At 38.5% G+C, this 26,237-nt stretch overlaps 1 protein-coding gene across 4 annotated transcripts in view; it reads left to right on the top strand.

Annotated features, from left to right (window-relative positions):
• The first annotated feature begins 6,410 nt into the window (after positions 1-6,410).
• The window catches only part of USP54 (ubiquitin specific peptidase 54), a 105,974-nt gene continuing 86,147 nt past the window's right edge, over positions 6,411-26,237 (top strand). For all 4 annotated transcript variants that reach the window (XM_045291194.1, XM_045291193.1, XM_045291192.1 and 1 more), the window contains exons 1-3: positions 6,411-6,471; positions 21,507-22,075; positions 23,076-23,168. In XM_045291194.1, coding sequence (XP_045147129.1) covers positions 21,929-22,075; positions 23,076-23,168 — 240 coding nt within the window. In that variant the 5' untranslated portion in view covers positions 6,411-6,471; positions 21,507-21,928. The remainder of the gene's footprint in view (positions 6,472-21,506; positions 22,076-23,075; positions 23,169-26,237) is intronic.

Below are 26,237 nucleotides of genomic sequence, written 5' to 3'. Positions count from 1 at the left end.
AGACGTTTTCATTACTGTTAGGAAAAGATTGAAAACAATTCAGGAAACATCATTGCTCCAAATATAAATTACTCTGTTAACGACTTACCACAACTTGTAAACTCAGTTTAGTTCTTGTGAAACCTTTTAAAAGGAAGTTTTTGCCTTTAGGATCTTTCATGTGAGCACACACGTAATCATTCTGATGACAAAATGAAATGCTAGCAAAACAGGGAGCAAACTGCTCTTTACCTTGTTTCTGATTTTAGTTGGTGCCTTTCCTGTCCCTTACTCCTCAGACGTGCCTGCCCCACATCTTCATCGTTTGGAGGAAGACTCCCAGAATCAAGAGCCCTAGAAGAGGACGCAGAGTCTCAGTGTTTAAAGAGGCTTGTTGCTGTTTTTAGCCCTCCAACTCCTATATGACCTCACGTACACAGAACTAAACACTGCCCGATCTTGTACCATCCCCATGATTGGCTGTGGATCAGACCATCATGATCCATTGAGCTTTCATTAGCTGACTTTCAGAAGTAGATTGCCAGCTCTTTCTTCTTCTTTTCTATTTTAATTATGTCTTAGTCTAGAAGCTTGGCTGAAACTTGTTTATTTAGCATAATAGTAACATAAGAATCTCCTGACAGAAAGCTGTTCATGAGCTGTATTGATTAGAAATTGAATCAATTCTCTTGTGTGAAAGATGTGAATTCTACCACCAAACTACCAATGTCTTAGGTTTAGGGTAAAAGTTTTCAGAATAAGGTTAGAAAAGAGATCAGGTGAAAAATGATAGACAAAGATTAGGGCCACAAATGGTCTGGGAAATTTGGAGGCAGAGTGTCATGTGTAGAAGCCGTTGTAACTGGGCCTCATTGGTTTTCTCTCTCCATAAATGAAGTAGCAGATTCAAACTGTGTGTTCTGGTGCGATCACCTGGAGAGTCTGTCTAGCTTATCTGTTTTAGAGAACAGGAAAGCAAGAAGAAGCTGCTACCAACATAATCTGTAGTGGGATTCTAACATGTGGTGCGCTCCCCGCCCTCAACCACCTCTACTGCTATTATTTCTCTCTTTTTTTCTTAGGCATGTTTCTCCCTTGATTATGACTTAAATGTGCAGGCTTAAGGTTTAAATGAGGGTGAAAGTTTTCTTTTTCAGACTTTATTTTTGAACTTTTACAATTTTCTGTGAGACTGACATGTAGGTGATTCTGTGATCCATTTCAGAGATCCTTCATGTTCTTCTTGCTGCCTAGGAGCTTTCAATTTAGTTGGCTTTGTGGAACTCTTCTTATTTTAGAGAGATGTTGGCTCAAGTTCACAATGACATAACACTATTTCAGTACATTTTAGAGTGATATAAAATGTAACTGAATGAATGAATTTAAATAATTATTATGCCATAATATTAGTAGTTCAAATAAGTGGCCCCTGGCTGTCTTGCCTTTTTTCTTAGAGAGTCTGTCTGTATGAGAAATATACAAAAAGTTTCTTGGGTGGTTTTGCTACTTAAAGCTGTGGTTAATAGCCAAAGTTTCTCCAAACTGTGTCCTTAGAAAATATATATACTTATACATACATGCTCTTTTCTGCAATATATATCTTCTCAGTCACAGTAGACTTCAGTGAAGCAACCAGCTACTTCAATATCTGTTTATTCATGCTGTGAAGACATCTCAGAATGAAAAAAAAAAAAGATACAGATTAGTTCTATAGCATTTACTGTTTTCTATCAATTTCTTTGTAGTCTTCCTTTCAGTTTAGAGTCAAAGACTAGAATCTTTCCTCAAGGTAACCGAGTAACAAATAGGGGTCCATCACTTAGTTGCATTTTCTGTAACAATAGTTTAGCAACAACAGAAAACCAAATCTACCGCCATTAAATTTATTCTGATTCATAGCATTTCTGAGGCTGTGAATCTTTATGGGAACATATTTCTCTCACCCAGTAGCTGGTGGGTTTGAATGGAGGCCCTTTTGATTAGTAGTCCAACAAAAGAGCTCCAAACTCCAATTTTGCAGCTAAATTAAGGTTTGAAAAGAAAGAAAAAGAAAAAAAAGTAAACTAACAAGAACAACCAAAAACCTGTGTGCCTACAACCCAGGGTTCAAATGGGACTGTTTCAAGTGCTTTCACTTATGTAGCTTCTTCCCTAACCAGCTCCACTCCAATCCTCTGTGGCTTCGAGACTTTTATTTTCCAAGTTGGCTCCTATTCTGGAGCCTCTCAGCAACTCCTTTGCTGCCAACATCAGCATTGTCATTAGCATTTCAGAAAAACAAAACAAAACCCCCAAACAAAATGGTTTTGTCTGGGGTTACTCCAAAGGAAGGCATCTTGGTTTTCTCAGTGAAATCTTCTCTGTTGCTAATTTATGAGTTTTAGAGAAGCAAAATGAGCTTTCATTCAGTGGAACAGTCTGCTGACTCCCTATCCTGCTTGCTAATGGCGACCAACATGGAAAGACTGGGTGTGGGGTGTGATCAAGGAAGCCCTAAGAAGCCCGTGTTCTTCCATTATCCTTCTCCCGCTTCTCCAGGACAGCTTGGGGTTACTTTCACTCACGTTTTGGAGATCGTTTTTTATCTGCTAATAATATTGCTATTTTTTTCAGAGACCTTTGTCTTTTGTAGTCAAAGGTGGGCATAATTATAACATATTCTCTGCAAAGTTCTTAGAAAATATGAGTTTAATTTTTAATTTTTATTGTTTAATCATAACAGTTTTAATGCTTTTTGTCAAATGTTATTTAATATTTTTCATTAATATTGAAAGACTTTTTCTTATAATCGAGTTTCGTGTACCTCTTTGACTTAGTTTTATTGAAGCACAGTTTTACTGTTGTAACTGTCATCCAGATTTAGAATTCCTAGACACTTAGATATGACATATAAAGCCATATATTGTATATCATACTGCTTGACCTAGCAGTTCATATGAATAAAGACTCTCGGGCCTTTTGACACCTGGTACAAACCTATAATTTCCCAATTTATTTTGGGTAGACAGGGGTCTGTGGTTAATGCAGGATTCTCTTGTGCAGTCATAAAGTTAAGGAATAAGATAATTTATACAAGGTGGTATGTACCATAAGGAAGTTTTTTTGGTTTTGTTTATAATAAATTACTTTATTGGGGGCTCTTACAGCTCTTATAACAATTCATACATCAATTGTATCAAGCACATTTGTACATATGTTGCCCTCCTCATTTTCAAAACATTTTCTTTCTACTTGAGCCCTTGGTATTAGCTCTTCTTTTTTCCCTCCCTACTTCACCCTTCCACCCGCGTGACTCCTTGATAAATTATAAATTATTATTATTTTCATATCTTATATCATCCCCTGTCTTCCTTCACCCACGTTTCTCTTGTTCATCCCCCTGGAGGGGTGTGTGTGGTTATACATCCATCATTTCTATCAGTTCCCCTTTCTCTCACTTCTCCCCCTACCTTCCCCCTACCCTCATGGTATTATCTGTCCTGGATTTCATGTGTCAGGAGCTCTTATCTGTACCAGTGTACATGCTCTAGTCTAGCTGGATTTGTAAGGCAGAACTGGGGTCATGATAGTGGAGCGGGAGGAAGCATAAAGAACTAGAGGAACATTGTGTGTTTCATAGGTGCTATACTGCACCCTGAATCGCTTGTCCCTTTCTTGTGACCCTTCTGTGATGGGCTTTGGGTCTCTACTCCGACCTCCCTCGTTTGCATCAATATGATATGATTGTTTGTTTTGGATCTTCTGATGCCTGATCCCTGATCCCATCATTGATACTTTATGATCACACAGGCTGGTGTGGTTTTGTGGTTCAATGTGTTCAATGTGGTTTTGTTGCTTCCCAGCTAGATGGCCGCTTGTTTAACTTCAAGCCTTTAAGACCCCGACATTATGTCTTTTATTGACTGGTAGCCATCCGCTTTCTTCACCACATTGCTTATGCACCCATTTTGTCTTCTGAGATTGTGTCTGGATGGGGGGGAGTATCATAGAATGCCAGGTTAATAGAACAAAGTGTTTTTGCATTGAGCTAGGACTTGAGTAGAGGCCTAATGTCCATCTGCTACCGTGATACTTAATATATAAACATCTGTACATAGGCCTATATCCCTATCGTCATATATAAATATATTTACATCTATACATTCCTATATTTATACTTCTATAAATATCCTTTGCCTCCTAGTTCTTTCCCTATTTCCATTAGGAAGTTTTACAAGCAGTGTTTTCTGAGGGACTTCAGAAGAAATTACAATCTATTAGTGAGAGATTTTTCCATGGATCATCTCCCTTGAGATATGAGAAGTTGCATTGTAACTAGGAATGAAGTTCTGGAACTGCTTCAGCTTGCTGTTTTTTTTCCCACTAATTCCACAGTAGATATATTCCCTTCTTGTTACTGACTTGGAGAATGTAGCCTTGAAAGTTGTATGCTCTTTTTTTGCATTTAGCTTTGATCAGCACAAATTTTGTGTTTAACACTTTGACATGGCACTACTATTCCATCTCCACCCAAAAACTTGAAAATCATAGTCAGAATGTTAATGAAGAGCAAAAAAAAAGAAAAGAAACAATGATATCTTTCTTTTTTCCTTTCTCTGATTTTGGCATTTCCCTAATTTCCAAAGTTTTCTCTTTTTTTTTAGTTTTGTGTACTGTTAAAGTATAAGAGCTTATTTAGTTTTGACCACTGCCTATAGCTGTTTAACTTTACCAATATATCTTAATTAGTGTAAGACTTAATAGAGTCTGCTAAGAACTAGAGTTCATCCATGTTTACCTCTGAGCTCACCCTATAAAGTTCTGCCCCTAGGCTGACCCTATAAAAAGTTCTGCACAAAGGGTGGAGTAGAAAGGGGGAACCGATTACAAGGATCTACATATAACCTCCTCCCTGGGGGACGAACAACACAATAGTGGGTGAAGGGAGACGTTGGTCAGTGTAAGATACGACAAAATAATAATTTATAAATTATCAAGGGTTCATTAGGGAGGGGTAAAATGAGGAGCTGATGCCAGGGTAGCTTAAGTGGAGAGCAAATGTTTTGCGAATGATGAGGGCAATGAATGTACAAATGTGCTTTACACAATTGATGTATTATGGATTGTGATAAGAGTTGTATGTACCCTTAATAAAATGATTTTTTTTAAAAGTTCTGCACAAACAGCAAAGAATGTGCCTTTGTCAGAGACCAGAGAACCAAGGACAGTGATGACCAAGAAGGAATCAGTACCATGACTGCTGATGACTAAAAATGACTACCTGGAGCTCTCCTGACACCAATCGATCCAGAAGACCTTAACCTGTATGTTTTACCCAGAGGGGCCAAGCCCATTTCTGTACAGTATAAATGGTTACTAGTCTCCGAGCTCAGGGCTGATGCATGCTATAGCCTCAGTCTGAGTTGATACACTGTTCTACTATAGCCCATCTGCACCCAGGTGAGAAATAAACTTTGCTGTTTGCACCATACCTGGCCTGGTGACAGAATTGAGTCTCTTTTCTCAACCTTACATTTATTTATTTATTTGGTAAATTCATGCATAGTCTCTCAACCTGTTTGGCTAGGAGTCTGCTGTTGAGTTTTGTTTTTTTAAATCACTATGCTTATAAAATAACTAAAATTGTTTTGCAATTGGGAGAAATACATAAAAGGGCATGTGTTGGACTTCTGGGGACTTTGTGCACTGCCTGCAAATGCAGTCTGGCCTGAGGGATCACTTGTTTGGAGGTGGGCTGGCCTTGCTGCTTTTTCCTTTGTGATACAGCTTGGCTTTTCCCTGAGAGGGTGGTGGAACTCTTTCTCGCTGTCCTTGAGACTGAGAACCTTCGTGATCCCAAGCATTTTAAAATTGTCTAGGTTCCAGCAATTCAGTTTACAGAATTATTTCCTTTAATAGTGTGACTGTAATTTAAGACAGTTGAAAGGGTTTGCCTATTAAAATTATTTGATTTAGTCTCCTTCCAGGCTGGAATTCTGAATTAAATATTCAAGCAATGTCATTGTTTTGGTTATCTCCAAAGCCTTGCAAAAGTGCCTTTTAGAGGGCTGGCCCTTCTTTGGAAAGGAGCTGCCACCCAGCAAAACTTATTGTTACACTGCTGACCTCTGTGATCAGGAATGCCTCTGGAGGAAACAACCTTATAATTGTTTTTCTTCAACCTCCAGTCTAGTTTTTGTAAGTGTACTTTGTTTTCATTTAATTGGAGGCTCCATCTTTGTAGCTTTATTATGAATTGTCAGTACAGAATTCCTGGCAGGTAGTAAAAAGAATTGCCCTGCTCCCTGATATATCCTGTTCGGCGGGAAGCCTTTGTGGTTTAGATTCACAGTTTCCCATTGTTGCTAGCTGCCTGTCTCCTCCCTCTGTGTCCTTCCCTCCCCACAGCTCTAGCTCGGCCGGGGTCCCTCCCCATTTCTCTATCACTTGCCGTGCCATGCCCTTTCTTGTGATTGCTTGAGGTCTTTTGGGGGAGGTGAAGTGTATTCTCCTGTAAGTATTATGCTTGTGTTAAAACTGCGTGGTGGAAGGATGTTGTCGTTGTGAAGTATTTCTTATAACTTTGGAGGTTTAAACTTTGAAATTGAGGTTGTAAGATTTTCTTCATTTTCAGGAGGCTGCTGACTGCCTGTTGTTTCTACTTATGTTTTCTCTTTCAATTATTAAGATTTGGAAATTTGATTTTCACCACAGGCTTGAAAAGCCATTCTCTTAGAGTTGTTTGTTTGTTTGTTTTCAGCTTTAGAAATAAAAGTCAGGATTGTGATTTACTGTTTTAAATGTCCTTTAAATAGATGATTACTTGTGATTAAAAAAAACTCCTTATATGCTAGTATTAACATACTAGCAAAAACAATAACGAAGAAAAGAGCCTATTTTATGACTAAATTGAAATATAACATTTACTCCCATAGTTACAGTATTCTCTTTTTCCTATTAGCAGAATAATGTTGGCAAAATTCACTAGAATTTGACAAAATGTGAGTCTGGGGATATTGTTTGCTGAATACTCCAGGATAACAAATGCTTCTGGGAATTGTTTTTTGGGAAGTTAGATAGACTTGTTCATTAGCACCTGGTCCCTAATTCTTTTGAAAGAAAAAGATATAGTTGATGTTCAAATTAAGGCAAGTATTACTTTCATAATTTGCTTTGTATTTCTTTGATTCTCACCTTATATATGTTTGGAGTGTGTGTGTGTGTGTGTGTGTGTGTGTGTGTGTGTGTGTGTTTGGATACCGGATATATAACACCATTTTTTCATGTAGTCATAAGTATCCCAAGCAGTATTGTTAATTAAAAGGTTTGTTGTTGTTGTTTTTTAATGGTGGTAATGTTAGGGGAAACTTGTTTTGGAATTTTATTGCTGTTCAATTGAATCACTTATTCAAATGACAGTTGCACTTATGTAATGACTTCCTGAGCTCCTACTATGTGATAGGTGCTGGGTGCTTTGGTCAGGGCTCTATTCACTACTTATTTCCATTATAACTTGCTAGGCAGATATCCCACTAGGAAGCAGTTGTGCATAACAGTTATGCATAACTAGAAAGAACATGAGGATTTTTTTTTCCTTTGTAGGAAAAGAATCCCCATTTGTGAAAATCCAAGGGTATAATGTGTGTCCAGTGCTTACCATATTTGCTGGTGTTCACTAGATGATAGTTACTATTATTATAATTGAAAGAGCCAGAGGAACTAAGAAACTGGCTGAAGGTCACTTAATTGTGAGTAGTAAAGCTAAGATGTGAACCGACCCAAACCCTGGTAGTATATTTGCTCTGGAGTATTGCCAAGACTGTTTGAATAAATTTCAGCAGATCCCTGCCCATCCCTCCACTCCCACCCCCACAAAAGAGGAGTTCTTTATAGATGCCCTTCTCTCCTCTGTTACCTTCCAGTCATGTGCTGACTCTCACACTGGAGTTGCCTGTACCACTCAGTGCCAGTGTTCTGACAGAAATGAGGCAAGCCAGTGCTGTCAGTGCCGCTCCTCTCCCCACCGCATCCCCCTTTTCCTTTGTTGATAGAGCCATCAAGCTTTCATTATGCAGTTAGTGCTAAAACAATTTGAGTTTAATGATTCCTAAAGATATTGTTGCAATCAAATATATAAACTAAGAAAACCCCAGTAATTTTTTTTTAATTAGGGGAAACTATCTGGCTCTAAGTTATTGAATGGATTATAGAGCAACTCTAAGGAACCCTGATGACATAGTGTCTAGCACTGAGCTGCTAAACGAGGTCAGCAGTTCGAACCCACTAGCCCCTTGCAGAGAACCATGTGGTCGTCTCCTCCCATAAAGATGGTACAGTATTGGAAACCCAAAGGGGCAGTTCTACTCTGTCCTATTGGGCCACTATGAGTTTCGGAATTGTCTTGATGGCAGTAAGTATAGTTTTGAGTTTGGAACTCATAATTATTGCTTTACTTTCCGTGTCTAATGAATTACTATTGATACTCTTTCCTTTAACCACTGCATGATGGTTACATGCTGGGCTGAGATCCTCAAGGTCAGCAATCTGAAACCACCAGCCACTCTGAGTAAGAAAGACAGGACTTTCTACTCCCATAAAGAGTTAGTTTGGAAACTCACAGGGGCAGTTCTACCCTGTCCTTTAGGGTCCTTATGAGGCAGCATGAGCTGTATGACACTGAGTTTTGTTTTGTTCTTGGTTTGGTGACATTGTAAAGATCGTAGAGAAAGGAAGTGGTGTTTGCTCTACTGGCCCCCAAATAGACTCTTTCGTCCAGAGACCTTTTTAAAACAGGGTCATAGAATTGATATGATCCAGTCAGGTGATAAGAGAAGGAGATAGGAGAGCTGACTGTAGCTCCTAAAACTGGGTTATCTCTAATCTGAAACAGTGATTTTGATTTCACAAACATTTCTTTGTTTTCTTTAACTAGGGTGAGACTTCTTTTGAGTATAAAACAATGTAACTTTCTACTTTGTATTATAATGAAGTACTGGTATACTGAGTACTAATTAATGAAGTTCCTAGGAGCCCTAGGGGGTACAATGTTTAAACTAACTCTCACTCCCTAAGAGAAAGATCTAAGACTCCTTCCTTAGAAGTACTATGGGCAGTTCTATGTTGGCCTGTGAGTTGGGGTTGACTTGACAGCAATGGTATCTTGCTTTTGTTGTTATAAAGAAGTTCCTTAGAGGGAGAGATTAGTCTCAATTGGGAGGTGGAGGTGGGGAAGCATATTTTAAAATATAGTCTATTAAGGACATTAATATAAATGACTATTCCTTCTTGATAGAGTATGATTATCATAATTCTCTTTCTATAAGTTGTGAGGATTATGGCTTCTTCAAACTTTTGCTGTGCAGGAAGGATTGTTTGTATTACATAGGACTGGGAAGGACAAGGATGTGAAAGAGGATAGTAGTAGTCCTTCTTGGGAACAGAATACACAGAATGAATATTTTTGTATGTGCGTTTTAAAGAATTTTAGTAAGGAGATTTTTAATTCTTTAATATGTATGATAGGTGGATTTTCAATTATTATTTTTCTTGGTCTGTGTTGGGATATGGGGAAAAGAGAACCAATTTATTGAGTGCTGCCCTGGTTTCTTGTACTGACTTGGAAATTTGGATACATTATTTTATTGAATTTTCACAATTTTATTTGTTTTGTAGATGAGTAAATGGAAGACTTCACAATACTAAGTAACTTTCCCAAGTTATAGCCTAAAAGTGATGGAACCAGGACTAAAATGAAAGTTCATCTTCTTCATCATTATCACTAAAGTAGTTATTTAACCCCTACCACATACTAGGCACTGGGTTAATTATATGTTTATGCATTATTTGATTTAATTTTTATGCACACTCTAGCATGGTCAGCAGTTCAAAACTGCCAGCAGCTTTGAGGAAGAAAGACTGGGCTTTGTACCCCATAAACAGTCTTGGAAACCCATAGGGTGTCGCTATGAGTCAGCATTGAGGGTGTTGCTAAGTTTGTGAGATGTTGTGTTAAACCAGGTAGACTAGAAAAACATTCAGTGGCACTCATATATATGTGTAAGAGAGAGCTTTATGCTAAGAAGTAATTATATATTAAGCAAACATCCCAGTCCAGATCAAGTTCATAAGTCGGACAGATACTAGTCCATAAATCTCCCTTTAGACTCACACAACATATGCAATGATGCAAAATGTGGGAAGATCACAGGCCAGTGGGTGTAAAGTCTGGTAGATCCAGAAGCATCTCCAGGGTTCTTGCAGATCTCAGCGTGGCACCACAGGGCTCGGCCACAGGAAGGTGAAAGCAGAGAGAGAGTGTGTGTGCCCGTCTCCAGGGATAGAGAGGAAGAGGCCAGCCTCAGAGGGCCATTTGTCTTGGTTGCCCTCCAGTCAAGCTGTGCGACCTGATTGACAGGCTAACATCCAGCCACATGTCCCTATGTTAGCCACGTTAGCACAAAACCCCTAACTATCACAGCTGTTATGAGGGCAAGTCACAAAGCATTGCTACAAAGTCATAGGAACTTGTATTAAGCAAAAATATCAAAATTAAATGTGAAGCTATTGTTTCTTGACATATTCTCTATCTATGCCTAGATACTTCTGAAGGTGGCATTTCTGATAGGTTTCTCAAGTGGATAACACTTCGTTCTTGGCTTTGCTTGAGAAAGAATTCACACTGAAGCCTGGTTTGTCATCCAAGTGGGTCCTTTTATAAAGGACGGGAGAAGTTTTAGGTTTTTCAGTCCCAAAGGGTACACGCTATTTCAGGGAAGCATGCTAAACCACGCGGAAGCCATGCTGGGGCCCATAACTGAACGTGGGCAACCTTGTGAGACTGCGTGCCCACACGTGGTGACCTGAGGCCAGAGAGCAAGGGACATGGGCCTGAGCACAGAAGCAGGATAAAGAAGAGGCTGCCTTCCCGCTGCCAGGGTATTTTAAACGTCCCGCTGGGTAGGCAGGTGGAAGGGCCACCCAGGTGTAATGCCCTTCTGGCTTGGGGCCTGACTTTGAGCTTGCCCAGTTAAAATCTTTATGGGTCGCCTAATGTTCTTCCCAGCTTCCTGTAGGGGGCCTGGGCAGCCCTGGGCAGGACAACCCCCCTTTCCCTGTCTGGCTACCTAACATGTCCATCTCTCTAACCTTTCCCCAAATGGTTCTGCCTCTTCAAAAATTGTGTTCCTTTGAACGATTTTTTGACGTCTGGGAACAAAAAGAAGTCTGCTGAGGCTGTTGGGAATGGGATATGATTTCCAAATGAAATTCTCATAGGATAGCCCTACTTCTCCTCAAAGAATGCATTGTCATGATGGAAAAAATTCCTCAGCGTAACCTTCCTGGGCTTTTTCTTACCAATGCAAGTTTCAATTTTCCTAAAACTTTCACTACAAGTATAGATAAATTTTAATAAAAGAATAACATCTTTTATTCTTTTGAAAAATCTATCAAGATAACTCCTTGTGAATTCTGAAAAGCAGTCCCCATAACCCTCTGACTTGGCCTCCCTTCCTCGAATTTAACTGGCCCAGCGTACCCCTCAGAAACCATTGTTTTGATTGCACGTCTGTTTTGAAAGTACCGCAACGAGACTAAGACAAGTATATTACTGCAAGAATCTGCCTGCAACTGTCCACTGGCTGGAGAGACATGTTTAAACATTGTGTTAGTCTGGGGAGACTAGAGAAACAAATCCATGGACACACATGTGTATAAGAAAGAGATTTATATACAAGAGCAATTGAACATTGAAAAACATCCCAGCCCAGTCCAGATCAAGTCCGTAAGTCTGATATTAGCCCATATGTCTGATATCAATCTATAAAGCCCTCTTCAGCCTCACGAAACACATGCAATGATGCCGAATGTAGATCACAGGACAGTGGGTAGAAAGTCCTTGGATCCAGTGTCATTGGAAACATCTCAGCGCTGGCAGGGGTCTCTGCATCAGGGTGGATCCGTGTGTCTTGTTAGATGCTATGTCTCCCAGGGAGTGAGCCGAGAGTCTCCCACCTCCAAGGAGGAAATACCAGATTTCCCAGAATTCTCAGGAGAAGATAATGCCCACACAGAAGCCTCATTGGCTATGATCCGATTAGCAGACTAGACTCCACCCCTTCACTCGTAATCCTCTCAAATTGACAATTATATAACTACCACAAACATGCTTTGTTCTGAATAAATGAATGGATGCATAAACTGGAACATTAGTAGCAATGCTATTTTGCTTATCCTTGCATTATTTCCATTTTACTAGTGAGGTACCCAAGACATAGGGAGACTCAGTAAATTGTCCTGTGTGGCAGTACTGACGGATAGTGGAATCCAGACTTAGCTACTCCAGAAGTCTGGATCCCTGAATTGTATAACTCACATCATTTCTCTGGAATTAGCACTTTTTGATTCCACTGCGAGCCTGGTGTCTCCTGAAGTTTTACAGTGTGGTTTACTCTACAGAGGGCTACTCTTTTAACCCATATGTTCTTTCTACTACCATACTGCACATGTCAGTCAATCATCTATAAGGACAGCTTAAATTATCAGAAATAGTTAACACACTTGATTGCTCACCAAAATATTGGTGATTAGAGTCTACCCAGAGACACATTGGAAAAAGGCCTGCTGATCTACTGCTGAAAATTCAGCAGTGTTTCTCTGACACATGTGCCGTCATTAGGAGTGGAAATTGGCTCGAAGTTAACTGGTTGTTGTTAAGTCGCCTGCAGGTGCCATTTCTTAGTTCTTGTAATTTGCCAATCATAACAGTGAAACATATTTTCTTGTCCAAATGGTTTCTGACATTTGTTGTGACAATTTTTAAAAAAATCCTTAAGTAGGGAAAATAACACTTTCTGTCTTTCATCAATACACAATTCTATCCTGTTGTACATGACGTAATAACTTAAAGTTGCCAAAGTCCAATCCTCAGTAAATCGTTTGAGCAGAGTCACTATATTCACTGGTGAATTTGAGATAACCAGCCCATAAATCAACAAATAGCTTAGCCTTTTTTGTGATTGTAGATGCTTATCTCTCTTTTAGTCCCAAGTTTAAATCAAAAGCAAATATGTTTCTGTTGGTTTAATCTCCATTAGAAAGACTTGTTAGCAGTATCTCAAACTAATTAGATAGAGATACTTAAGAAATAGGAGCCCTCGGGGTGTAGTGGTTATTATGAGTTGAGCTGCTATGCAAAAGGTCAGCAGTTTGAAACCATCAGTCACCTCCACAGGGGATGACGAGGCTTTTTACTCCCTTAAAGAGTTACAGTCTCAGAAACTCACAGGGGCAGTTTCACCCTAACCTATGCAGGGGTCCTCAAACTTTTAAAACGGGGCCAGTTTACTGTCCCTCAGACCCATTGGAGGGCCGGACTAGAGTTTAAAAAAAAAACTATGAACAAATTCCTATGCACACTGCACATATCCTATTTTGAAGTAAAAAAACAAACAGGGCAAAAACATCTGGCGGCCCGATAAATGTCTTTGGCGGGCTGCATGTGGCATGCAGGCCGTAGTTTGAGGACGCCTGCCGGGATAGGGTTGCTGTGAGTCTGAACTTATCAGGATGTTAGAATTGGTTCTTGAAAACTTACCTCTTCAAATAAAAGTTTCTCTTTCAATTAAACTCAATAATTTACATCTGTGTGAAATAATAGGTATTCTTATGGAATATATTATACAATGTAGTACTTGTGCACAAATAACTGTAACATGATAACTCCACTGCTTTGTAAATCTTTACGGGAGCAGACAGCCTCATCTTTCTCCTGTGGCGTAGTTGGTGGGATTGAACTGCAGATCTTATGGTTAGCAGTCAAACACTCACCCAAAAGCATAACAGGCCTTGATGGAGAAAGCTAATAATGTGATTGAATCCCCCTCCCCTGCCCCACGCACTGAAGAGTCCTGAGGAGGATGCAACAAATTAGGAGAATGGAAAGATGAAAGAGGGAGAGGATTTGGGAAAGCTTTTGAAGGATGAGTTAGTGGATTATGTACTTGGAGGCTTACTGCAAGATCAGCTGGTTGAACCCCCCCCACGAGATGAGGCTAGATATGGTGGTAATGCCCCGTGATTCTTAAACCTTCAGTAGATACCAGTTATATTTAATTTAATCTCAGAAACTAGGAATTAATCTTATTTGAAAATAGGTAAATATCATAAAACTGCAATGTAAAAGCTATAATAATTTGAGTTTATAAGGAAAAAATCTGGCAAAAGAAGCCAGTGGCTACATTTAAAATATATATATATATATATTTTTTTAATTTATGTTTTTAGCCTGCTATCAGAGGAGCAAGCAAGCAAGAAAAATTATGAGAGAAGCATATTATTGAGAAAAATTAATTAATTAATTTTGCCTCCCTGTGTTATAGTCGTTATACGTTGGGCTGGTAACCATACGATCACCAGCCACTTCACAGAGAAAGATGAGGCTTTTTATTCCTGTAAAGGGTCACAGTCTCAGAAACTACAGAAGCAGTCCTACCTTGTCCTAAAGGGTTGCTATGAGTTGGCAGAAACTTGATGGCAGCGAGTTTGTTTTTTCCTTTTGGTGAATTAGAAAATTTTCATTATTCTTCTCTATCAAAAGAATACCCCCTCTGAGAGTCATTGAAGATCTTTGAAAAGGAGTGTGGCATTGTCTGAATTGTATTTTAAAGAATCAGCTCTGTCGTCGTTACATGTTGGCTTGGAGGCCTGGCAGGTAGCCAGCAATGCCCTACAGTGAGTGGTCCAGATGAGAGAGCGTGAGAATCTAAACTAAGGCACCAGCTATGAGGCTAGAGTGAATGAAAAGAGAAATTCAAATCTGATCCTCGGTCTCTAAATAGGAAATAGTATCAATTATTATATAATTGGAGATGCCCTAACCAAAACCAAAACACACACACACACACACACACACACACACACACGCAATCTGAAGAGGAACTGATTTTAGGAGGAAGGAGATGGTTTCATATTTGGATAGAAAACTTGTTATAAAAATGGTGGGTATTAGAACATTTAGGGAAGGGCTATAGAAAAGACCAATAAAGTCTGGTTTGCACTTTAGGGGTTGCCTGCTTTGAAGAAAGCCACAAAAGAGAAATGCTCCGTCACAGCAATAGGAGAAACAGTTATTCACTTGTCCTTCCTTCACACTTGATTCATACTTCTATTCTCAATTCATCCACTGAATCCACAGTCATGTAGATCCAAAGGAGCCTAGAGGGCAGGTATCTGTGTTAAGTGTCACAGAAAATTTAGGAAGAATGAGGTCTGCAGAAGGTCTGTGACTTTCAAAATTAGAATTTTTTAGGAAGTGAATGTTATATGAAGTAAAATTGTGAGAGTGGGGTTAGGAAGAAGTACCATGTCTAAAAAGACTGACAGTGAAGCAGCAGCTGTAAATTATTAATTGTAGAGACATTTAATAGTGAAAGATTGAAGACATTTAGAACAATAAGCACAGGAGGCAATACATTTAAGGTATTTTTGTTATTGCTATTGTTTCTAAAAATACAGAAGACCTGTGTGTGGTTATCTTTAAAGCTAAGAACTAGTGAAGATGAAATGTTTGGAAAGTAATAATAACAATACCCATTGGCAACAGATAGATTCTCACGTGTGACGACCCCGTGTGTTCCAGAGTTCTAGAGTAGAACTGCTTTATAGGCTTTTTCTGTTATACATGTTGTTGTTAGGTGTTGTGAAGTTGGTTTTGACTCAAAGCAACCCCTGTGTACAACAGAATGGAACACTGTCTGGTCCTGTGTCATCCTTACAATTGTTCTTATATTTAAGCCCATTAATGTAGCCACTGTGTCAGTCTATCTTTTTTTCTCTGCTCCTCCGCTTTACCACGCACGATGTCCTCCAGGGACTGATCTCTCCCGACAGCATGTCCAAAGTATGCAAGATGAAGTCTCGCCATCCTTGCTTCTAAGAATGCTTCTGTCTGTACTTTTTACAAGACAGATTTGCTTGTTCTTTTGGCAGTCCATGGTACTTTCAATATTTTTCGCTAACACTATAGTTCGAATGCATCGATTTTTATTCGAGCTTCCTTATTCAACCTTATTCAGCAGGTTTTCCTTGTAGACATATGGATATTATCCTATCACTGATGGTGGCTTACTTCAGAAAAGATCTTGAAATTTTCTTTTTGATAATGATTGTGTTATATAATTCCTCTTTAATCTGTCATTTCTGACATAGTAGGCCAGATGATTCTCAGATTCAAAATGGCTAATAGTAATTTTTGGAAAATTCTAGTTTTTCTAGACTCATACTTTGTACAGTCTACATTCTAATTATTAATTATTTAATGGGAAAGCTAAGAACATTTTCAGGTTACAGTTCTTTTCTCCACAGTGCCTCTTCTCAGCCATACTGGCAGGCTATTGGCCTCTTAGTCACTTAGTCCTTTGATTTCTGCCCTGCTTGGATACAAAGCTCCTTTAATGCTGATCAATGCCCAAAGGGCACCCACGCGGCTTTGTGTGCTGCGGCCTCTTCTCTGCTCAGGGATCTCAGATGAACTCTGCTCTCAACTTTTCTCTTTGGATGACCATGAGATTCCCTGTTCTTGCTTCTAAATGCCTCACTTTATACTCAGTGCATTGGCAAAAGTGATGAATCTTTGAGTTAGAGGCCTCTACAACTTATTTGCATATTCCTGCTCAGTTGTTTGCTGGTAGTTACAAAGAACCACACCACACTTTCACTTCACCACAAAGAGTAAATTAAACTTTGTATTTGAAAAATAATTGTATTTGTTAAAAAAAGAGAAACATTATAAATTAAAATGTTTTCCCTAAATTATGTGAGTTTAATTTATCTTATCTTATGTGATACATCTTATTGTTTTTATGCAATTAGATGACATTCCTGGTAGTTGACAATTTTCTAGTCATCTGAGGCCCTAAAAACAGAACTTACCTTTCTAATAATAGGCTTAGCAATTAACTCATTCATTAAAATCATTATTTGTTTTTGTTTTGAAAAATTTGCTATTACTTTTGTAATTCCATTGACCATAACATTTTTTTAATAAAAAATCTAAAGTAGGAAGTAGGTATTGTGGCATCATTTTCAGACCCACAAAACGAAGCCTTACAATACTTAGGTAGCTTATCTGGGATTTGGATCATTTAACCCATGTCATTGTCGTCATCATCCTTTTTTTTCACCCCAAAAATAAATTGGGTTATTTCCAGGTGGTACAGAATTCAGGGCATAAAAAGAACCAAGATCAGCTGCTGACAGGACCGTGCACTGGGTTTACTCTGACTGCGCAGCTGAAAGAGGACTGGCCGAGTGAGGAGAACTAAAGAGGTGACGCAGTCTATGTATGTACATAAACAAAATACCAGCCCGATTGGCGTGGAGTCGATTTAGACTCAGAGAGACCTTTGCTGTAAGTCTTTACAGGAGCAGATAATGTCAGTGTTCTCCCACGAAGTGGCTGCTGGGGGTAAGCCATCCACCTTGTATTGGTTAGCAGTCCAATACTTACCAAACAGTGCCACCATGTGCATGTGTGTGTGTGTGTGTGTGTGTGTTTACTTAACAAAAGTTTATTCTTAAATGTCCAATAGATTCCAAAACATCACTTCATTCTTTTTTAAAACTTTTAATTATTTTTTCATAATTTTATTGGCACATAATCCACATATCATACAATTCAATAGTTCAATCATATCAAGAAGAATTGTACAATCATTACTCCAATCAATTCTGGAACTTTTTTATAGTTAAATCACTTTTAAAATGAGTTGTGTAATCGCCATCAGTTCTAGTACTCCCTCCCCTTTTTACTTACTTTTTTTGCTTCCTGAACCCTCTAACTTTCCCCATCTCCCACCCTCATCCTTTTCTCCCCTATAAACCCTCAGTTCTTATCTCTATGCATCTTCTCCTTCTGTGCTTCACAAGCTGGAAAACCCAACAAACAATAAAACTCAGAAACAAAATAAAGTTGTAAGGATAAAATAATAATAATACAAAGATAAAAATACAAATAATGAGTTAAAAAGTAAGAAAGACCACCATCAGTATTTAAAAGGCCAGGGCAGAAATTTTTTTGACATGGAACAATCAAGAAATACTTGGACCTAGACCAATTTCAGATTGGGTCAAGAGGGAAGTCAGCTGACTGAGTATCAAGTTCAATCCAGGATAATCACGATTACAATGATTTCTATCTGATAGTAAAGTTGTTTGAGACCCTTGACTGTGGCCAGAGGGGATCAGCCAGTAGCATAATCTGACTACTCTGCAGATTGGTTTTTGCCCCCACCCCCAGCCTTATACAAACAACATCACTTTATTCTAACTACAGGTGGTAACATGTTATAGCAGATAATTCAATTATTTAAACAGTGTAATGAAGGCTCACCATTGCCTTGGTTACAACGAGTAGCTTGTTTTATGCTAGACTTCTTAATTCTTCCCGTGGCCAGGGGTCCTTTCGTACAACCTTCATTTTTAGCTCCTTGAGTTTCCTCTGTTCTTCTTCTCTTTCTTTAGTCTGTTTGTTGGACTGTTTCAGGCACTTTTTGTCACAGTTGCAGCCAGGCATGGTATCTCCTGCCCCTTCCCCACCGAAGCAGAGCGCTCAACCATGCATCACAATTACTCTATATGGCTTGCTTCTTACACCTTTACATAAAATATTTAATTATAACATTTAGTTGCTTGATTTTTGCCAATTATACTACATTTCAAGATCTACTTTTTCTTGAAGTAGTATTCAAGTCTTATTTTGTATGCATAGCTATACTTCTTTTATTTTTAAAAGTTTGGATTGCCAACATTATTTGGCATGGTATTTATTTTCTGCCAATTTAATAATTTGGTCATGGTTCTAAGTTGAATCACTAATAGTGCATATCCCAAATCCACTGCCATTGAGTCAATTCTGATTTAAAGAGACCCACGTAGAGTTTCCATGGCTGATGGATTTGAACTGTTGCCCTTGCAGTTAGCTGCGCATCACGTACCCCTCAGGTCTGCCTGGCCTCCAACAATACATAAAGTTCTAGGTAATTTTAACATATTTGTCAACTTTTTTTTTCAAGACAACAATTCTTTTCAGCTAATTAAAAAAAACTATACAAAGAGTTCTCATATTTCCATCAGAAAAAAATCACCTATTTTTAATGCTTTGCCACATTTGCTGTGCTATTCTCTCTCTTTCTATATGTATGTGTGTATAAATTTTTCTTCTGAGTTATTTCAGAATACATTGCAGACATTTTACTTCATTGCCCCAAATACTTAAGTATTGTCTAAGAAGTTTTCTTTTTTAAATATCAAGTTGTTATAGTCAAGGGACATAGAATTTAATTTCCTGCATATGTTCAGTAGATGGCATTGGGGAGGATTATATTTTTTGAACCTCCAATTTAAGTGTGATGTTTCCAATTTGTCATCAGTATTTTCCTGGACCATTTGTTGCTGCCTCTCTTGGCTTTGTTGTTGGCACTTACCTCTAGTTTCTGACACACCTTGAACAAGTATGAGCGTTCACTGCCTTCCCAGACATAATGCTGCCATTTAAACCTTGAGAAACCCTTTTCTGCTACTGCCTTTCCCCCTTTTGCTCCCTGTTCACAAAGACATGTGTCATAAGGGCAAACGAGTTTCAATAGGCTCCTAATGTGGATACTGGAAACTCCACCTATCTGCTAAGTGTTTCTGACTGTGAGCTAAGTGGAGGCAGGGTACTTGTCATTCCTGTGCAACAGTTGAGCTGAAGGAATGCTGTGTGGCTTGTTGGATGTTTCTTAGCTTCTTCAAGTGTTTTAGGGTGTGTGTCCAGACTGGAGGGTCTTGTAGTCTGTGTGAGAAATCTGGATTCCTTCTTGGTGCCATGCTAATCATCAGACCGTATTTATCTCGGGCTTCTTTCATGACTGGCATGGTGATTGGAGTTTTTTGAATCGTATCATATACAATACATAATTAAGTTACACTATAATAGTCAAACAATTATAGCTCTGCCACTCACCAGCTTTAAATGGGGCAAGTTAACATCTTTAAGGCTTCATTTTACAATTTATAAAATGGAGCTGATAGTACATAATCTTTTAGCTCTTAGGAAGATTAAATAAGGAATGTAAGTACAGTGTTTAGAACAAATCTGACACAAATTAATATTTCATATTAGATAGTCATATTTGGAATATGTGGCAGACCCTGTATTAAAAAGATAGTACATGATAAAAACATATGATATGACAGTATAGCATTTAATGGAATACTTTAGTTGTGACATGCAGATTATAAATAGTTGGGGAATTTAGAGAAGGGAAAGAACAGTCTTGTGAAACCATTTAATATGCCTGTGCTTCAAATTTTCCACTGGGCACACTAGAGATAATGCTAGGTTATCTCCCAGAGAATAATTAAGATGTTAGAATATTTGTTTGCTTTTAGCCTTAGGGAACTATATGAAGTGAATTTTAATACTTGTATTTAAAATTTTTTTCTTACGTGAACATTTTGCAGCTTTATTAGAAAACTTAAAAATGAAGACTAGAAACATTTCTATCTCAGAAAGGTGCTTGGTTTGGTATTACTTCCTGTTGTTTCTCCAGCATTTTAACTAATTGAAAAGTAAAGTTATTAAGTGGATGATCTTTGATTGTGAACCCCTAAACCTAACCCAAGGGGTAACTTAAACATCCATTTGGTTCTCTGACAAAAACCGAACAGACAAGCACAGGAGAGATTCGTCTTCCTCTACAGCTGCCAAGGACATGTGGGTTATCCGCAGTAGAGGTTTCTCTGGCACACACCATTACTTGGCCCTCCCGTCTTAAAACAGGCTTTCACAACCATACACATGTACAACCTTCTCTAAAGAGATTTTACTCACAACACCCAGAATAAATTGTTTCCACTCCCAATTTGGTGTGGGCTTGCTTACTTGGTGATTTTTTTCTTTCTTTTTTTTAAGCCTTATTTTTGAAAGTTTATATTTGACTTTTTTTTTTAATTTCCTTCTAGAAATTTGTGGAGAGGGTTTTTGTCGATGTGTAATATTTTTTGTGGTGGTGGTTGTTTTTTAAACCTCCTTGGTTTGAGTGTTTCTCTATAATTGTTGTTGCTGGTTTTGTTTTGTTTTTCTCCTGTGGCATTGTTTGCCAAGGTTAGGTTTATAGTGAGAGGTGAGGCAACGTGGATCTTGGCAGAACAGCACAAAGCCAGTAGAGTCATTAACTGACGTAAGCTTTTGATTTTTTTTTCCCATCTCTCCTATTAAAACTCTCTGACACAGCTGGCTGTTCTAGTCACAGGAGAAAAGAGATTTTCTGAAACTCTGGATGGCATGATAGAAGTTTTGAGCACATTAAAAAAACCATCAGCAACAACATCAACAAAACGCTCTTATAATTACCAAAAAAATACAACAAACTTCTTGGCCTGTGGAATCTTTGTCACTTGCTCAGAACTTTAGTTAGCCTTTTTACTTGAGAGAAAATGGGATAAGACAGTAGAGGGTGAGAACAGTTATGTTGGATTTCTGCTTATCTGTCTGCTTCTACTCCTAGTTGGAAAAATCTTCCGTCCGAAGAAGCATTAAAAACCAGCCTACAGAACACCTCTCACCCCGATTTTGGATGCTGCTGGAGTTACGGGTTACAGACACTGCACCGGGATTTTATGGAGGCGGTTCAAGAAAAATAGAAGAAAGCAACACCTACAGACTTCTGTTTGCAACAGTCCCGGCCATTTACCCTTTGGACGTCATCTGGAGGAAATGAAGGACAGCTCTGTCCCCTGGATCTAAGAGATTACCTGAGTCTCTTGCGCTACATACGTGATGTTTGCAAGGTTGTAAACTCAAAATCTTCTGACACAAATTCATTAAATTCTGTATTTTCTTTCTATTGAGAACTTCGGCAGAAAAAAACACTTCCTGCCCAAAGGATACAAAATCTTCTCAGTGTTTTCAGGCTAAATGTGAACCATAATGTCGTGGAAGAGAAATTATTTTTCCGGAGGTCGGGGTAGCGTCCAAGGAATGTTTGCACCTCGGAGTTCGACTTCCATAGCCCCCAGCAAAGGGCTCAGCAATGAGCCAGGGCAAAATAGCTGCTTCCTCAACAGTGCCCTCCAGGTAAATGGCTTTCTTGTGGTGAGCTTTGGCTTTTAGTTGTTGATGTTGTATTTTTAATAACTCTTCTAAATATAATATTTGGCAATTCCTGAGGCCAGCAGCCTGAATTCACTTAAAAATTTGTATCTCTGTGGTCTTATAGGCAAACTACATGATGTCCTTGAATATCTATTATCTCATTTGTAAAAAGAATCAATAATAATGACAGAACTATAATAGCTGTAACTACTACTACTTATCTTCCTAAGGAAGAGTTCTGAACCTGGTGCTCTTTCTTCCTGAACTGTCTTTTTACTATATATACACTCCCTCACCCCCAACCCCCACTTTCTTTCTTATGAGACTTAGGTGTATTATCACCTAGTTGATTTTCTGTAGTACAGAAAGCAAAATTCTTTTCACAAATCAAAGATGATCACATAGGTTATTTTTAATATCCAGGTTCTTAAATTTGTTAAATTCTGTATCCTCTTTCTATTGAAGATTTCAACATGAATTCCTTTAACATGAACAGTGGTAGAATTTTTGCTTACTATGTGGGAGACCTGAGTTTCATTCCTTGACGAATGGACCTTAAGCAGAGCCACCTCTCATTTCTCTGTGGAGGCTTGCCTGTTGCTGTGATGCAGAACAGGTTTCAGTGGAGGTTCTAAATTAAAGCAGAATAAGAAGAAAGATCTGGTGATCTACTTTTGAAATTCAACCAGTAAAAATCCTAGAGATTACAATAGTCTGATTCCAGTGTGCATGAGGTTGCCATGAGTTGGAAGCCAATTCAAAGGCAGTTAAAAACAGCCAGGGATTGTACTTCTCAAATTTTCCCTTTGGATGTATTTTGCCGTCTCTGTAGTCTCACAGTCCCAAAGCTAGAGCTAGATTCTGTCTTTCTGCTGTACCTAATCAGGCTCGTAGAGTGTTAAGCTCACCTCCCTGGGGGCTCACCTTCCAGTATTTGTGTTTTCACTTTGTGCACTTTAATGCAGTTTTCCCCCTTTGTCAGGTTTTGTGGCACTTGGACATCTTCCGTCGTAGCTTCAGGCAACTCACGAGTCACAAGTGTATGGGCGATTCCTGCATCTTTTGTGCTCTCAAGGTAACATTTTCAGATTTGTTTCTTCTTACTGCTATTAAGTTGCCAAATGATTACTATTGAGTTGGTTTGGCTAATGAAGGAGATACAAAAGATTTTGTTTTTATAATTAGGTTTGTTTCTTTCAAAGAAATACTGTGTGGTTCAGTTTGTCTGTCTTTCTGTCTTTGCTCACGGAGCTCTAATTAACATGATAGGATACCTGAAATTCAAGTGTTATTCTACTTTGAGTGTTTTCCTGAAAAACTAATTCATAATTTTCATTTGAAAGAATAAGCCACTAAGTATTTATAAAGGGATTGATTATTGAGAAATGCTAGCCTTAAAAATTTCCAGGGGGGGCGGGATTTCTTGTGTTTTCTGTTACCAAACGTAATGATTTTTTAGCCCCTATATCATACTTATTTACTTCTTGCTTTTTCTGGTTCTAAGTTTTTTATTTCTAAATAAAATGGAGTTGGGAGTTCACTTAGAGTAAGAGAAAATGGCCTAAGATATTTTGACTAAAACTGTAAGTATGCTGCTAAAGAGGAACATTAAGATGTATAAAGGGCCAATTCCCCTTACTTTATCTGTTTTTCCAATATGGTAGCATCCTTGTGTGTTTTCTTGGTCCAGATGTACAATGGATTATTTGTGGTTGACTCAATCTGCCTGAGATCCAGACAAGTTTTCATAGTTGATTTTCAGCCTCATGCAGTCTGAATTCTTATTAGTTCATCATATAGATGCTTAGAAGTAATGCTTAGAAGTATGTTTTCTGTGGTTGATTTTAACATTCTAGAGAAGGAACGAGGACCAAATGATCTAGGAGGATTTTCTGTTCATCAATTACTTGGAGCAATGGATTCAAAAGAAACTTTTCAGCAGCATTACTTAGGCATCTTAGGTTCATGATAGGAATGTATCTTAGAAATACTTAATTCTTCTTACTCTCTTTTTCCTACTTGGGTCTCACACCCTTTGTTTTTAACAAAGAATGTAATTCAGTGGCAAATTGGAGTGTTTCAAGATGAAATTTTAATAAAACCAAGTCTTTTACAGCTTGGTGGTAGCATTTCTGACTACATCCATTGATCTGATTTCCTAAAAGGTATATTGACGCTAAGTAGCTAGTTTGGGATAAACTAGAAATACAGTATCCCCTCAGTCAGTCAGTCCAAGGAGACTGGTTCATGGCATTAAAACCAAAATATGAAGGCAAGATACTTAGTGGGGAGATGTGAATCCTAGAGGAATCTCTGGTAGAAGAATCAAAAACTGGAATCTGTTATCTGTATCAGGAAGAGCAGATAGAATTTATAGCATCCCTAATGTACTTTTGACAAGTCAGGACTATGTCATATTCTTCATTGACATAGATGGGACTCCAGAGAACTGACTGGTCACATTATTGTTGCATTTCATTTTTCTGAGGGCCAAAAATTATTACTTTAATATAAATAAATATCATTATAATATAAAGCAGAGAGATGAAGAAAACCAATGACCACAGTTTATGGTACCCTGAGATACCTAAATACAGAAGGAAAGTTGTTTTTCATTCTATTATAAAAAAACTCACTTCTTTTGAGTCAGTTCTGGCACGTAGCTCATAGCAACCCTATATATAGAGTTTCTGAGGCTATAAATCTTTATGGGAATAGTGCGGCTAGTGGATTTGCACCCACAACCTTGCTATCCAACACTTACCCAAGAGTGCCACCTAAGCCCCTTTCATTGAAGCAATTGCTTGTGCCTTCATAATTCTGGAGCTGTGTTGGAATTCTGGTGCTTCCATATTACATGACCTAATCTAACCCTAGATTTGATTTGTTTTCACTGATTCTTTTGTTATGTTGGGAGTGTATTTCAAGTGTCTCCACCCCCCGCAAGTGCTTTTTAATTCCTCAATGCTATATAAATGTCAATTGGGCCATGGTTTTTTTGTTTTTACACTTTTGTTTTTTAATTTATTTTTTAAAATCGTTTTATTAGGGACTCATACAACTCTTATCACACATACATACATCGATTGTGTAAAGCACATTTGTACATTCATTACCCTCATCAGTCTTAAAACATCTACTGTCCACCCAAGCCCCTGGCATCAGCTCCTCATTTTTTCCCCTCCCTCCCCCTCCCCTCATGAACCCTTGATAATTTATAAATTATTGTTTTTACATGTCTTACACTGACCGATGTCTCCCTTAGACTGTGTGTTTTTACAATAAGAAGACAGTTATTTTGGGAAGTGATCAGGATTATGACTTTTACCAGTTAAAGAATGCATACCTTGGAGACATTGCAGGTTCAGTTCCAGACTGTGGCAGTAAAGCGAGTCATACAATTATTTTTGTTTTGCAGTGCATTCATAAGCCTTGTTTACACTGTACTGTGGTTTTTAAAGTGTTCAATAACATGTAAAAAGTGAGAATTACCAAAATGTGACACGTAACAAAAAGTGAGCACATGCTGTTGAAAAAATGATGCAAACCCCTTCCCCCTGAAAAATTTACTTCAGAAGGATAGCACTGAAGTTACAGCTCAGTGAGAGGGATATGTCTGATAAGAGTACACAGGAGCAAATAAAGGGGCAGGAAGAGAGAGTGCAGCAAATTGTGGCCCACCAAGTCTGTAGGACTATATCCCTGCTAAGAGCAGCCAATGCACAGAGAGAACCATATGGCCAGCCCCACTGCAAAACACGACATCCTTCACTAACCCATAGCCCTACGGGGGACAACACTGGAGACACAGTGAGGGAACTTCTGAACCCACCACACGGAGGCAAAACACTAAGGGGATGCAACAGAACAGCAAGGGTAGCAGAGCAAGGAAGTCACAAGGGAGTACTAAAAATACACTTTGGGGCCAGAGCATGGTACCCCATCAGATTGGACAGGAAAACACTCCTAAAAGTCAACAAACAGACCTTGAACTATTTACAGGCTTTCTTTTTTTTTTCCTTCTTTCATTGTTTTGTTTTCTTTTGTCAATTTGTTTTGCTCTCTTGTTTTTTTGTGCGTATTATTATCTGTGCATGTCTATCTAGATAAGATAGGCTGGATAAACAATCTGGAGGAGAAAACA

This window comes from Echinops telfairi, unplaced genomic scaffold, assembly GCF_000313985.2.
Source record: "Echinops telfairi isolate 266 unplaced genomic scaffold, ASM31398v2 ScPeMD7_70;HRSCAF=299, whole genome shotgun sequence".
In the NCBI taxonomy this organism is placed as follows: Eukaryota; Metazoa; Chordata; class Mammalia; order Afrosoricida; family Tenrecidae; genus Echinops; species Echinops telfairi.
This window is presented reverse-complemented; position numbering and strand designations above follow the sequence as displayed.